The following is a 15997-nucleotide window of genomic DNA, read 5'->3' on the forward strand; positions in this document are numbered from 1 at the left end:
TTTGAGTTCAGTCTTTCAACCACTAGTTTGCTTATGAGACTGTTATGTGGAACTGTGTCAAAAGCCTTAGTAAAATCAAGATATATCATGTCTACAGCTTCCCCCCATCCACTAGACCAATAACACTGTCAAAGAAGGAAATTAGGTTGGTTTGGCATGATTTCTTCATGACAAATTCATGTTGGCTATTACATATTATCCTGTTATCCTCTAGGTGGTTACAGATTGATTGTTTAATAATTTGTTCCAGTATCATTTCAGGTATCGAAGTTAGGCAGACTGGTTCATAATTCCCCAGGTCCTCTTTGTTCCCCTTTTTAAAGACAGGTACTATGTTTGCCCTTCTTCAGTTCTCTGGGACTCACAAGTCCTCCATGACTTCTCAAAAATCATCACTAATGGTTTCAAGATTGCTTCAGCTAGTTCCTTAAGTATCCTAGTGTATATGTCATCAGGCCCTGCTGACTTGAATACATCTAACTCATCTGAGTATTCTTTAACCTGTTCTTTCCCTGTTTTGGCTTGCGTTCCTGTCCTCTTGTTGTTCCTTCTCCCTTGTCTGGTCACAATGTGAAGACTGAAGCAAAACAGGCATTAACACCACACCTCAGCCTTCTTTATCTTGTCTCCTGAAAGAAAAAAAAGTGCCTTAACATCGAGGATGGGAGACCACTGCTGGTGTGTGTGTGTGTGTGTATGTGTGTGTGCGGGGGGGGGGGGGGGGGGAGAGACTTGGACTCCACAATTTTGGAGTCTTTCAGCAGTTTTTTCCACATTCTCCAATATTCTGCAAATGTTAAGGTTTCATTTAAAAAAAAGGAAGTTTCTAGGCCAGATTCACTGATGAATTCTGGCTTCTTTTTGCTGCTCTGGTAATGCAAAGCAGTCAAAGCCCCAGTTTAACCAGCCAGTTATAGTGGGTTTACCGCAGTTTTGCATCTCTGAAATGGTGCAAAGCAGTTTGAGAGATGTGTTTTTCACACAATGCATAACTAAACTGTGGAACTCATTGCCTTATGAGGGCCAAAAGTATACCTGGCTTCGAAAAAGAACTGGATAAGTTCATGGAGGGTAGAATTAGCCAAGCTGGTTAAGGATGTAGCCCTGTTTGGGGTGACTCTAAACCTCTGACCACCAGAAGCAGGGAGTGGAAAATGGGTGGATCACTCCATAATTGGCCTGTTCTGTATGCTGTTCCTGAAGCTCCAGTACAGGCCACTGATAGAGACAGAATACTGGGTAAAGTGGACCATGGTCAGACCCAGTATGGGTTAGAGTCAGGAACAGTGGAAGCTTCCTAAAAGTGTAGGGGGCTACCGGAGCCCAAACCAGGGCCCGTTCCCCCTTGCCACTCCTTCCCCTCAAGACACTGCCCCTGCACTGCCCCTTCCCCATACGCTCCACTCCCACACCGAGCCCCCGCCCTCATGCTGCCCCTTCTCCCTGAGGCCCCACCCTCATGCTGCCCATTCTCCTGAGCCCCCGCGCTCGCAACGCCCCTTCCCCTGAGACCCCCCCTCCTGCACCACCTCTTCCCCACAAGGCCCCCGCCCCGCTCACCCCTGTCTGCCCCCTCTCCCTCATCGCTCACCCTTGTGGCCAGTAAAAAGTGGGAGAGCCATGACCCTCTGGCCCCGCCTGTTCTGGCACCTCCGCTTAGAGTATTCCAGGCCCTCTGTCTTTTCTCATTCCAGAAATATAGCGCAGTCAATATAACAATAAGCTCTATTACATTCATCTCAATGGGGTGTGAATGTTAAAGCTCAATTTTGAACATTCAAATGCTCAAACTGTTAACTAAAGGAAAAATGTTCTTCCTCCCTTTATTTGCTTAAAACATGGATTTACATTAAAAATGCCCAACCAAACAAACAAACAAACCCAACCCCAAACAAAACCAAGCCCTTACTTTAGTGCAATGTTATGATTGTATAATTAAAATCACAAAATTTTAGGAAATGCAAAAGTTGAAGTTCCAATAGTAATCTTAACTGATCTTTGTTCCATATTTAAGTTTGGCAAAGTTATAAGCAACTGAAAACAGGGTCTTATAAAAGAAAGTTTTGCGCTACCTGTGTTGCCTGTAGCACTGGCATTCAGTATTATCTATTCCTGCTTCCTAGTTGTTATATCACCATTGTTATGTTATAAAATGTAAAAAAAGTATGCAAGATGCTCAGTGCAGCCAAATTAATGTTAGCAATGTGAGTTATCATTGCTGTTGGAATCTCACTTTTTTGCAATCTTGATTTTCCATGACTACATTTTTGCCTGTAATCCAGTAATGTCATTTTTAATCAAAACCAAATCTACCCATCAAGTTAATACACATCTTTCTATTGTGTTGTGTTGTTTGATGGGAGCACAGTGATTAATGCCGCAGCCCAGTGGTTCTCAACCCACAGTCCGTGGGCGGCTCGTGGCCCAATCAGCACACAGCTGCAGCCCATGTAAGGTCCTCAGGGTCATACAGGTAGTATATATATTGTGTGGATGCAGCCCACATAACACATAGAGAGCTGCAAATGCAGCCCACGCTGGTGAATAGGTTGAGAACCACTGTGTGTAACCTTTCCTCTGCTGAGACAAGAGCCAATTCCGATTGTGATTCAATTCACAAGCAGAGCTGGGTGAATATGGCAAAACATTGTCTGTGAGTATTCACGCGAATGTGCCAGTGAGTTTGCTTGGGCCGTGCTCGTGTCCCTTTCCTGTTTGCTCTTTGGGCAAAATTCACCCCAGTCCCACTTTCATCACTTACATGGGATTTCAGTCAGGGACAGATGTAACCTCCCCGTTCAATGGGTGCACTCTACTGTAGTCAAGCAGAGCACTGATCACTCTCAGCAGCACCGTTTGCCCTGGCACTGCATTCCTAAGCCTGGCCCTGTGTGGCAGAAATGCTGGGGCGGGGAGGAAGAGGAGCTAGAGAGTGAGCTTTCTTCCCACCCCCGCCTGCTCCACTTTCACTTCACAGCAGTGGCTCCTGTCTTGCAGGGCTGGGCCTGGCTCCCCACTCCAGGCATTGTGACCTGGCACATGGGGTCACAGCACCACTCGGGTTTGGCCCCTGGGTTTCATCATTTCTGTGGGTGCAATTGAATCCATGTACCCTTGGTAAAGCCACCCCTGATTGACGTGGTGAATAGGCCTTGTGCTTGTCCTCCATGTAGGGATGTGAACAGTCACAGTCTTGCTTTACTTGCAAGAATCTCGCGGAAAGCAAATTTGAAACTTGCACTCTTGTGTATGTGCACTAGCAATGTTACATTTTACATGGGACAGGACACTGCTGTGGGCCAGGCTACCCAAAACCATATGCCCAAACCCCTAACTATTCTATTTATATACTTGCATAGTCCCCAGCCTTGTAATACCTGAGATCCAATAATACAATCAGACAAGCATGTGACTAGACACTCCACAGCCAGGACTGCATGCTCGGAGGCAAATGCAATTACTTTATTGCTGACCGCAAAGATGACAGTGCAGAGATACCACTGTTCTATATCCCTAACAGAAAAAGACAGACCAGCAAATGAAATGTATTTGGTCCTGATTTTTCACAGTAACTGAGTTGCCATTGACTTCAGTGGGAGCTGTGAGTGCTCAGTACTTCTGAAAATCCAGGCTCTTGATGCATTTTGAATGGGACAGGACACTATGCACCATAGAAAGGGAATGGTGTTCCTTTAACTTCTCACCAGAGCTCTGGTACAGAAGAAATTAATTAAGGCAAGGTTCTGACTGCACCATCCACAAATAGGACCACATGTGCAATTACTTGGTGTGAATATGAAGGGGGAAAATTAAATTTCAGCTGTTCACCCAGACAATACCTTTTACACAAGCCTAATTTTTCTAGGTGGAAATGGACCTGTGCCAGGAAAGAAAGGGTATGAGCATTTCTAAAATTCCCTTATCATGCTATTCTGCTAACTCTGCCAAAACTGCTCCTCTCCCTGAGAGAACATAAGAACACAAGACTGGCCATACTGGGTCAGACCATCTAGCCCAGTATTGTCTTCCAACAGTTGCTAGTGCCAGATGCTTCAGAGGGAATGAACAGAACAGCGCAAGAGGTTTAGGGGTACTCAGAGCATGTGGTTGCATCCCTGACCATTTTGGCTAATAGCCATTGATGGACCTATCCTCCAGGAACTTACCTAATTTTTTTGTGAACCCTGTTATATTTTTGGCCTTCACAACATCCCCTGGCAATAAGTTTCACAGTTGACTGTGTGTTGTGTGAAGATGTACTTGCTGCTGTTTGTTTTAAATCTGCTGCCTATTAATTGATATCTCTACTTAAGTAAAACTTTTGATACTGTCTCACATGACCTTCCCATAAACAAATTAGAGAAATATAGCCTAGATGAACCTACTATAAAGTGGGTTCATAACTGGCTGGAAACAAGTACTCAGAGAGTAGTTATCAGTGGTTCACAATTGCCTCAAAGAGCATATCAAGTGGGTTCCTGTAGGGATCTGTCCTGGGTCTTATTAATGTCATCCTAAATTATTTAAATGACACAGAGAGTACTCTTACAACATTTTCAGACTATACCAAGCTGGGAGGGGTTACAAGCACATTGGAAGACAGAATTAGAATTCCGAATGATCTTGACAAACTGGAGACATAGTGTGAATTAAATAGGATGCAATTCAATAAGACAAATGCAAACTACTACACTTAGGAAGAAATAATCAATTGCATAAATACAAAATGGGAAATGACTGTTTAGGAAGGAGTACTGCAGAAAGGGATCTGGGAGTTATAGTGGATCACAAACTAAATATGGATCATCAATGTAATACTGTTGCAAAAAAAAAGTGAATATTGTTCTGGGATGTATAATTGGGAGTGTTGTAAGCAAGACACAAGAAGTAATTCTTTTGCTCTACTCAGCACTGATAAGGCGTTAACTGGAGTACTGTGTCCACTTCTGGGCACCACACTTCGGAAAAGATGGACAAATTGGAGAAAGTACAGAGGAGAGCAACACAAGTGATTAAAGGTCTAGAACACATGACCTGCCAGGAAAGATTGAAAAAAAAATGGGTCTGTTTAGTTTGGACCAGAGAAGACGGAGGTGGGACATAATAACTGTCTTTAAGTATGTAAAAGTTTGTTATAAAGAGGAGGGTGATAAATTGTTCTCCTTAACGATTGAGGGCAGGACAAGAAGTTATGGGCATAAACTGTAGGAAGGGAGATTTAAGTTAGATATTAGGAAACACTTTCTAACTGTCAGGGTAGTTAAGCTATTGAACAAATTACCTAGGGAGGATGTGGAATCTCCATCACTGAAGGTTTTTAATAAGAAGTTAGACAAACACCTGTCAGGGATGGTCTAGATCGGGGTGGGCAAACTTTTTGGTCCGAGAGCCACATCTGGGTGGGGAAATTGCATGCAGGGCCATGAATGTGGTGCTGGGGCAGGGGGTTGGGGTGCGGGAGGGAGTGTGGGGCGTGGGAGGGGGTGCAGGGTGTATGAGGCGGCTCAGGGCAAGGGGTTGGGGCAGAGGAGGGGTGCGGGGTGTACGAGGGGGCTCAGGGAAAGGGGTTGGGGTGCAGGAGAGGGGTGCGGACTGTGGGAGGGGGCTCAGGGCAGGGGGTTGGGGTGCAGGAGGGGTGCGGGGTGTGGCAGGGGGCTCAGGGCAGGGAGTCGGGGTGCAGGGTGCAGGAGGTGTTCGGGCTGTGGGCTCTGGCCCGGCACCGCTTACCTGGAGCGGCTCCGGGGTGGCAGCGGCGTGCACTGGGGCCAGGGCAGGATCCCTGCCTGCCTGCCTGCTCTGGCCCTGCACCGCTCCCGGAAGTGGCCGGCACCACGTCCCTGTGGCCCCTGGGGGAGGGGGAACAAAGGGCTCCACGCACTGCCCTCGCCTGTGGGTACCTCCCCCAAAGCTCCCATTGGCCTTGTTTCCCCATTCCCGGCCAATGGGAGCTGCGGGGGGCGGTGCCTGCAGGCGAGGGCAGCGTGCAGAGCAATCCCACAGGCCAAATCCAAAGCCCTGATAGACTGGATCCGGTCCACGGGCCATAGTTTGCCCACCCCTGGTCTAGATAATACTTAGTCCTGTCCTAGATTTCTATGATTCATTAGGTGACCCTTGGTTCTTGTGTTATATGAAGGGGTAAATAACACTTCTCTATTCACTTTCTCCACACCAGTCATTATTTTATAAACCTCTGTCATAACCCCCTTAGTCATCTCTTTTCTAAACTCAATAGTCCAAGTCTTTTTAATCTCTCCTCATTTGGAAGCTGTTCCATACCCCTAATAATTTTTGTTGCCTTTTCCAATTCTAATATACCCTTTTTGAGGTGGGGTAACAAGAACTGCAAGCAGTATTCAAAGTGTGGGCATACCTTGGATTTATGTAGTGCCATTATGATATTTTCTGTTTTATTATATACTTCTTTACTCATGGTTCCTAACATTCTATTAGCTATTTCTCACTGATGCTGCATAATCAGCAGCTGTTTTCAGAGAACTATCCACAATGACTCTAAGATCTCTTTCCTGAGTGGTAACAACTAATTTAGAACTCATTGTTTGATACGTATATTTGGGATTATTTTTTTCCAATGTGCATTATTTTGCACTTATTAACATTGAATATCATCTGCCATTTTGTTGCCCACTCAGTTTAGTGAAATCCCCTTGTAACTCTTCACAGTCAGCTTTAGACTTAGCTATTTTGAATAATTTAGCATTGTCTGCAAACTTTGCTACCTCACTATTTACCCCCCTTTTCAGATCCTTTATGAATATGTTGAACAGCACTAGTCCCAGTAAAGATTCTATTTCTCTTTTTCCATTTTTAAACTGTCATTTATCCCTACCCTTTGTTTCCTATCTTTTAACCAGTTACTGATCCATGAGAGGACCTTCCCTCTTATCCCATGACTGCTACTTTGCTTAAGAGCCTTTGGTGAGGGACCTTGTCCAAGGCTTTCTGAAAGTCTAAGTACACTGCATCAACCGGATCACTCTTGTCCACATACTTGTTGACCTCTCTGAGAATTCTAATAGATTGGTGAGGCATATTTTCCCTTACAGAAGCTGTGCTGGCTCTTCCCCAACATATCATGTTCATCTATGTGTCGGATAATTCTGTTCTTTACTATAGATTCAACTGGTACTGAAGTTAGTCTTACCGGCCTGTAATTGCCAGTCATCTGGTGCACAGGCTAATTTAAGTGATACGTTACATACTACAATTAGTAGTTCTGCAGTTTCATATTTGAGTTCCTTCAGAACTCTTGGGTGAATACCATCTGGTCCTGGTGACTTAGTACTGTTTAATTTGCCAATTTATTCCAAAACTACTTCTATTAACACCTCAATCTGGGACAGTTCCTCAGATTTGTCACCTACAAAAATGGTGTGAGAATCTCCTTCCCATACTCTGGGTGAAGACCGATGCAAAGAATTCATTTAGTTAAATTTAATGATATTATAGCTGCTATTACTAAGCAGTTCAGCAATATTCACCTTTTGGACCAGATCCTTTGCGCCACTTAGGACTAAATCAAGACTTGCCTCTCCCCTTGGGAGTTCCAAGTTAGCTGCTCCAAGAAGCAGTCAATTATGGCATCTAGAAATTTATCTCTGCATCCTGTCCTGAGATAACATGTACCCAGTCAATTTGTGGATAGTTGAAATCCCCCATTATTACTGGGTTTTCTGTTTTCTAATCTCCCTGAGCATTTCACAATCACCATGCTGGTCAGGTGGTCAGTAGTTTATTCCTACTGCTATACTCTTTTTATCTAAGCATGGAACTTCTATCCATAGAGATTCTATGGTACAGTTTGGTTCATTTAAGATTTTTACTATATTTAACTATATTATTTCTGTCACATATAGTGCCACTCCCCCACCAGTGCAACCTACTCTGTCATTCTTATATATTGTGTACCCTGGTATTACCATGTCCCACTGATTATCCGCATTCCACCAAGTTTCTGTAATGCCTATTATATCAAAATCCTCATTTAACACCAGGCACTCAAGTTCACCCATCTTAGTATTTAGACTTTTAGCATATGTATACAAGCATTTATAAAATATGTCAATATTTACTGTACCAATGTATCAAAAGCTTCAAGCCTTCGCTTAGTTATAAAAGTTTCCCTCATTCACCCAGGGAAAGAAAACAATGCCTTGTAACTTGTGTGATCAAAACTAAACAATGTAGCTCAACTTTCAATGGTCAGGTAATAGATACTCCTGGTGAATTGTTTGTGAGCCATCTGAAGAAACCCTGGCCTAGTTGTTTACACTCAACAGGGACCCATGATTGGAACAATAGAAGTGTTCAAGGCTGAGGTACAAGTTGGTAGAGGAACTGGGCAAAATTTTCTGGACAAATAGTCTTAGGTCAACTAAAACTATTCTTAAATTTGAGTCAAATTCAGCAGATGATTTCAGCCAGGAAAAAAACATCTAGAAAGTCAAATTGTTTCATTCTATAGAAACAAATGTTTCTGGATTTTTTTGGTTTAGCCACTGAACTGAAAAATCAATTATTCATTTAGCTCTAATTGGCAGAGCTGTGTAGGTAAAGCTGCCCACTCTGTCCCAGGAGCTGTTGGTCTCTGCCTTCCAAGAGCACAAAAATTCAGAGACATACAGAATTTGTGTTCCAATCCTTTCGTTCTCTGTGTCTGTCTCAAAGATTGATCTAGTGTCACTTTAAAGCTTGCAATGCACTTGACATCCTTTAAAAAACTTGTTTGCTAACAACACAAAACACAAGAAGAGCATTTATGTAATTCTGGATGGCATTTGCTGTCTATGATTTTAGTTCATAGTCCCTTTCCCCTACATCTTTCTCCTCCCCTGCTGCCACAGTTAGATGCTCTCCCACACTAGGGGCCTTTTGCACCACTGGACCAACACAAAGGGGCCGTAAACTGACCAGATCAACCCAGATGGGAATTCTCCTGGTGTGAGGGAGTCCCCAGTGGTGAAGAGCTGGTGTAGTCGGCTGTAATTCTAACCCCTCAAGCCCTAGTGTAGGGGGTGAGTAAAAGCAGTAACAGGTTTAGAGCACCTCTGAGGTGGTTCTAAAAACTAAGGCAGGGCTCAGGTCAGCATAGAACTAGTCCCGCAATCACCCTCTTCAAACCCTCCCCAACCCCCATCAGCTGCAGCCAGAGCTTACTGAGCACAGCTGACAATCTAGCCCTCAATATTGCTAAGTAGATATTACATGTATTACGTAACAGGTCCCATCTCCTAACATAAAATAAATACATGCTGCATTCAAAAAACCCTGGACCAAACAAAGTTGCTACCCTGGCTCTCTGAACCTACTTTACCATTGCTGTTTCATCCAGGCAGTAGCAGGTTGAACCATTGTGCTACTCCTTTATACATACTAGGAGCTACTGTTACCTTCTTATCAAATTCTGTGCATTCTTTTCTTGCCTCCACTTTGGGGAACGAGTATAATTTTAAATGGGTTTTAAAATTTAAAAGCCTTCTTAATGCCAAGCTAAAATAACTCAGTGTGTCAGAGGCATTTTCTCTTTTCCTTTTCTTCCCCTCCCACCACCTCTAGCTGGAGGGTCAGTGTAAGGAACTCCACAATGACAAACAGGAGACCAAAGTGGAGAACACCAAGCTGAAGCTAACAAACCAAGAGCTGCTGCAGGAACTGGAGCGAACGTCTCAGGAGTTAATAGTTGCCCAGCAACAATTACAGACGCTCCAGGAAGAGGCTTCAAAACTACATGAAGAAAAAGAAATGTAAGTGACAGCTGCCTGTGGCACCAGTATGCTTGCTTGAAGTGACAGCAAGCCTGATTCTCCACATGCACAGCACCTTGTGGAGGGACTTTAACACCTGTCCAAAATGCATGCAATGCTGAGGGAGTAATATGTGAGGTCAGACCAATGCAAGAACTACAAACTTGGTTACATATGGGACAAACAAGATTGTCTATAGCCATAGCAGGCTGTTGTATCCCTGCTTTACCCTGTTTACATTTTTCACATAAGGTGTTAATGTACCTTGCTTCAAAGTGGTTAATGACAACTCTGCTGCCACCTTGCACTGTTGTGGGCTGTTGCTTCCCAGTTGCTGGGGGTCAGCCTGACATGCTGTCAAGTTTGACTTCAGTGTGTTTTTATATCATTTGTATTAGCCATCATAAGAATGAGCTTGACTTTAGCTAACCATACAATATGGCCTTGGATATTCTCGAGTTGACCATATGTATGAGATGCCCAGATCAATTCAGTTGAGCTTTTATGAGTATGCTTTGAATGCCAGACATCCAACAGTTATTGAGAATTGTAAAAGCACTACCAAAACACAAAAGTTTTACACCTGTTTTGAACTCACTCTTTTCACCAGCTACATATAGTGACTACAGACGGTTCAAGATGGTAGAGAGTCATTTCCACTTTTTGTACCATGTTTATTTAAATATTATTATTTTGCTTTAAGGAAGCAAATTGTTAGTGCTGTGTACTAAAATAGACAACATTAATAATACTGCACACCACAACATAGTGAACCAGATCCTGAGCTGTGCCAGCTGCACAGAAGAGGTGGGCAAAACTGTCATTTGTTTCTTGATTTTCTTGACTCCAGAGGAGCAGAACAAGGCCTGTGCAACACTTAAGTCCATTTAAAGGAATATTTATTAGAGCTGGTGAAAAAATTTCCACTGAAACTATTTTTCAACAGAAAATTGGCTTTTTCAATTCAGCAGAATTGTCATGAAAAGTGCCTGCTTTCTGAAGAAAATTTCAGTTTTTCATTAAAACAAATCGGAAGACCTGAAAGCCAAAAAGTATTTTTTTGGCTGAAAACCAAAATATTTCTGCTGAAATTTGATTGAGAAATGCCTTTTGGTTCCCCATGGGAATTGTAGTTTGGCTGCCTCGGAGACCATTCTCCTCTATTGGTTGGATTTTTTGGTCATACTACATTTCCCATGATTCATCATGGCTATGGGACTGCCATGATGCACCATCTTCCCTAATCAAGAGAGGAGACCATGGTGGAACATGGAAAATTTAGTCCAACCAGCGAGCTCAGCCTATAGAGGAAAATGAAAGCATGAGCCACTCGAACTGCAGTTCCCTGGAGATATTGTGGCAGCAGCATTTCAGAATTTCTGTTTTCAGCTGAAATATTTTGAATTTCAATTTTTTGGATAAAACTCAAAATTTTCTGCAGGGAAAAACATTTTCCAGCCAGGTCTAATATTTAGGGGATGGAAATTGGAGGGAAGTGAAACACAAGTCTTGTGTTGTCCCTCTGCAGTGGAGTAATTATACCTTAATGCTGGAATTTTTAGAAGGGTTCAGATTTTTACCACTAGGGCCAGATTTTCAAGAGTTTAGCTCCCATATGGGTACCTAAAAAACACCCTAAGTGTCACAGTAGGAGCAGCTAGGTGCTGAGTACTTTTTTGAAAGTCTGGTCCCAACTGCAGATCCTGAGCACTTGAAAATCTGGACGCTAAATGAAGGCCAGCTACAGGCCTCAAATTCTCTTTCCATGAGCATTTATTCCTAATGAGTCTTACCTCCCACTAATATTCATGAAAAACAATCAGAGAAAGTGTGCACATTGCTAAGCTAAATTGGATTCAGAATTAGCAAAAGTTTCATGACTATTTCTCCCCGAAATCCAATCATTTCAGCTGCAGATAATGTAACTCAGTGCTGGGAACTCAGCACCTCTCAGGGTGGGGCATCATCTTGGACTAAATAATGTTTCCTCTCTTCAGAAGGCCATTGGTCCAAACTCTACTTAGCTATTGCTAATTTAATCTGTTTTGAACATATGAGGAGTATTCCTTTGACTATAGCCACCCAGAGCCAAGCCCATTTCAAACACAAGGGCCAAATCCTCAGCTGATTTTTGTCGGCTGAGGGTCTAGCTCTGAGTTTTGCATGCTGCCTCATTTTTGTATGATTCATTTATAGTTTTGAAGTGAACAATGGCAGTATTTCTCCCCTTTCCCTCCCCCCGCAAGACCATTTCCTCTTTGAAGGGCTTCACTTATGAGCTATAGAACAAAGGCAATGTTGCAATCAGTTGCAGGCTGATTCCAAAGGAAGTGAGGAAACCAGCAGGAAATCGGTGAGTGGTATCTCAGCTGCTCTCCATTCTTGTGGTCAAACTACTGAACGATGATGATGATTTTAAGTTTGTAAAGCACTTTTTATTCCAAAATACTTTATGGAATTAGCGGTGGATCATGCCCAGCTTTCCCTGCAATGGTGTGGCTCAGCACTGCCCCCAGGGCAGGCCAGAGACCATAAGGCACAACTGAGCTGTTAAAAGCTGATCTACTGTTCAGACCACACACAGTTAGCACTTCACACACCATTAAAAGGCAGAAAACAACATGGACCAAACCCTCAAGTGGTGTAAATCCATGCAGCCCCATTGAAATCAGTGGGGTTATACTGATTTGCATCATCTGAGGATCTGACTCCATGTGTTTAATGCTGCACAACAGTTTAGGTCAGGAAATGGAGAGGAATAATATATCCAATAAGGGAAAACTGGGTTAGCCAAATGTCATTACCTGTATTGAAACTTGGCCAGCATAGGAAGGTTAACCCCTCTAGCCTTGTGAAAAGTTTCATGGGATCTTTAATGATCACAAGTGATTAGGGCCTTAATTTTAAGTCTTATCTGAAAGACGCCAGCTCCAGCATCACAGTGTAGTAAATTGACTGGACGAAAATCCTAAAAAGGTCAATCTTCTAACTCCTTGGTTGTTAGTTACTACTGGTAGAATCCAACCTAACAAAAAAAAAGTGAGACTAACCTGATCATGCAGTGCTTACTGTGGCTGAGCTCCATTGATGTTATTGATGGTTTAGCCAGAGTAAGGACTGCAAAACTGAGCCTAAAGTGGCATTTTCTAAGGGTTGTAGGAAGCAGCATATAACTACTATGTTAAAATGTCCATGACAGATATCTTTCTTTGTTTCCCTCTGTTGTAGGGAGGTATACAGGGTGACAGAAACTTTAGAGCGAGAGAAGTCGGGACTCCTTAAGCAGCTGGATTTCTTAAGGTAACACACACAATCATTTGCAGGATTTCTTGCATTATCATTATAAAACTATGTGTTTATTTTAAAGCTCGTAAACTATGACCCCAAACCTAGCAGAAATGCCATTTTGGGATTAATCCCAGCATATAGAAATTCCTTAGTGGCCTAGAGAGAGTGGAATATCCTTACAGCATCTGTCCTGTCAGAGCTCCCTGCCCCCCACCTAGGGGGCCTGCCAAGGAAAGACAGGGGTTTTGTCAGGGCATGCTGCACTGTGGCTATTCCGTGCTGTGGAATAATATCTAGGAGGCTGTTTCAGCCAAGTGCAGGTCAAAACAGTTGTGAGGCTGCCCTGACTTTGTGGTGGGCCAGACCTTGGATACAGGAGATTCAAAGGCGGCTTAAAGCTCCTTTTGCCTTTCATTGCTGCACCAAGTGTAGTTCATTCAGAATAGAGACTGTTAGTTTAAATATATATATATAATAGATATGGCTGATTTTCTGCCTAACATTTTTATATTAGTATAATGCCAGCATTGGAAGCTAGTTCTGGGCACTGTTTAATGTCCTTTGTAATGTGAAATAGTATCTAATATAAATATTATCACTTGATTTTTGTTACTAGATTATTCAATTTATATGAGCTAATTATATGTGCATTTGAGCAATAGTCTTTCATCCAATGTTCATTTAAAAATATTTCAGATGGACTCATGTACAATTACATCAGAGGCTCCCAAATTGTAGTCTGAGACCCGCTGTTGGTTTGCAGTGCATTTGCCAATGTACAGCACTCTGTCCCCCTCCATTGGTGACTGGGTCACAGATAGAGGTTGATGAGCCTGCTAGAACTTTGGCTAGCTGACCTGGGTCTTTCTGTGAGCCAAGGCAATAGTAGACCCATTAACCTCTTTGTGTGACCCAGCCGCCATGAGAAAGTGACAGAGTACCATCCGGAGTGGGTGTGGCTTAGATCTGCAGAGAGCTGGCTTGTCACATGGAACACCTCTTCTCCGTTATTTCCAGCAGCTAAATCGCATTAAGAGAAGCTGAACACATTTGTTATTTTCTTAAAGCTGCTCTTCTACATCAGCAATCACGGTAGTTGTCACAGGGATGTTACGTGGTCGTGACAGGTCTATGCAGCTGTGGTTGGGAGGGCGTGCACCAAACAAGCTCTCTATTAAGATCTATGGAAAAGTTTGAAACCCCTTGATTCAGAGTAAATGAAGAAATATTGTTCATGGTTTTTTTCCACGTTAGAAGCTTTTGCTTTGACATTTTTAGATTGAGAACCAGATGGTCTAAATTAGTGTAGTCCCCCACTGAATTACACCAGCTGGGGATCTGGCCCTGTGATAATATAGATGAGTTAAAGTCAAAGTTGGAAAACAGCAGAATAAAGACAATGCACTTCAAGAAGGCAGATTTGATCAGACACAGAGAATTGGTAGGTAAGATCGAGTGGGAAGCAAGTCTAAGGGAAAAAAGAATTCAGGAGAGGGGAGGTTGTGGAATCTCCAGCATTAGAGGTTTTTAAGAACAGGTTAGACAAACAGGGATGGTCCAGATAATACTTAATCCTGCCTGAGTGCAGGGGACCAGACTAGTTGACTTATCATTTCTATGATTCTTTGGAGAAATATCAACGTAAAAATATATTAAAAGACATTAAAGTAAAAACCCAAAGATCTGGGTTTGATACTACATTTCTACCATAGTTTGCTGCTTCTTTTACTTGTTTCCTTTCCTTACAGAGAAAGGAACAAACATCTCAGAGATGAACGAGACATGTTTTTACAGGTACACAAATACCATTTTATAACTCAGAAGTTATCAAACTGAGATCAGAATGGTCTAAAATATGGGGACCAGAATGTTGTAGGAGGGAAGAGATTCTTGTGTCATTCCTCTTCCCTCCTGCACTCGCCACCTTCCCAGTTAAAAGCAAGATTTATGGCAACAAAAGGTATTTATTCAATAAAACTGAAAGCCACTGGAAGCCAAATATTTAGGTTACTAAAACTCCAGCTATTTTAGGGGAAGGGAATGAATACTAATGAACCTAGTTTATAAGAAGCTAAGGAGACAATCAAGAGGGAATGAGATAATCTTCAAATGGAACAATTAAAATTCAAGTGTTTATCTATCCAATCAACAGTAATCTCTTTAAACATGTATACATCAGTGCAGTACCTGAGTACTGAACAAAGATAATTGCATTCTAAGAGTCCTATCCTCCTGCCAATGGATACAAGTCAATCCCATTGACTTTGTAGCCTGCAGCAGGAGACTAGGTCCCCAGGACCGGAGAGATATCATGGCTTCCTTTTCTCTACTAAAGATAATTCAGAATTATGATGTCTAATCATTTGCAGAGGTGGTCTGTGTTTCCTTTCTCTCCAAGAAGGAGTGACACTGGGTCAGATTGTCAGCTGGTATAAATCAGCATAGCTCTGTTGGTTTCATTTATTTCAGTGGAACTCGGCTGATTTACACTGGCTTATGGTCTGGGCCACTGGGTCTATAAGGAAGATTAATTGTTGTAGAATCAGGATTTTCCATGTTGTTTTTATTTATCACTCAAGATTTTGAAACATTTGCCTCTCTGCTAATCCGTCAATTACTTTCTGTCGCTCCCATCACTGTATTATCTAAACACTAGCAACAAATTGACTGTTTTATTAACCATAACGAATAGCAAGAGTCAATTAATAAAATAATAATATATTTCTGCAGAAAAGTAAAACAAATGCTCCAAAAGCCAACTGGAAAAAAAGATCAGGATCTATCATTGGCAAATATGTAGAGGGAAAGGCATCACTTAAGAGGTAAGGACTTAATTTTGCTATTTGGCATATGTTTGACAGTTACAGGGAAAGTGCACAAAAGATGTAGAATGCTTATTTCACCATGATTGTTCGTGAAACCACTACAGCTTGGAATTGTAAGTG

General features: G+C 42.5%; 1 protein-coding gene across 1 annotated transcript in view; it reads left to right on the plus strand.

Annotated features, from left to right (window-relative positions):
• Positions 1-15997, plus strand: part of CRACR2A (calcium release activated channel regulator 2A) — an 87482-nt gene that overhangs the window by 48570 nt on the left and 22915 nt on the right. The window contains exons 8-11 of the mRNA XM_065423785.1: positions 9577-9764; positions 12993-13064; positions 14801-14846; positions 15783-15874. Of these exons, the coding sequence (XP_065279857.1) occupies positions 9577-9764; positions 12993-13064; positions 14801-14846; positions 15783-15874 (398 nt within the window). The remainder of the gene's footprint in view (positions 1-9576; positions 9765-12992; positions 13065-14800; positions 14847-15782; positions 15875-15997) is intronic.

Source organism: Emys orbicularis, chromosome 1 (genome assembly GCF_028017835.1).
Source record: "Emys orbicularis isolate rEmyOrb1 chromosome 1, rEmyOrb1.hap1, whole genome shotgun sequence".
NCBI lineage: Eukaryota > Metazoa > Chordata > Testudines > Emydidae > Emys > Emys orbicularis.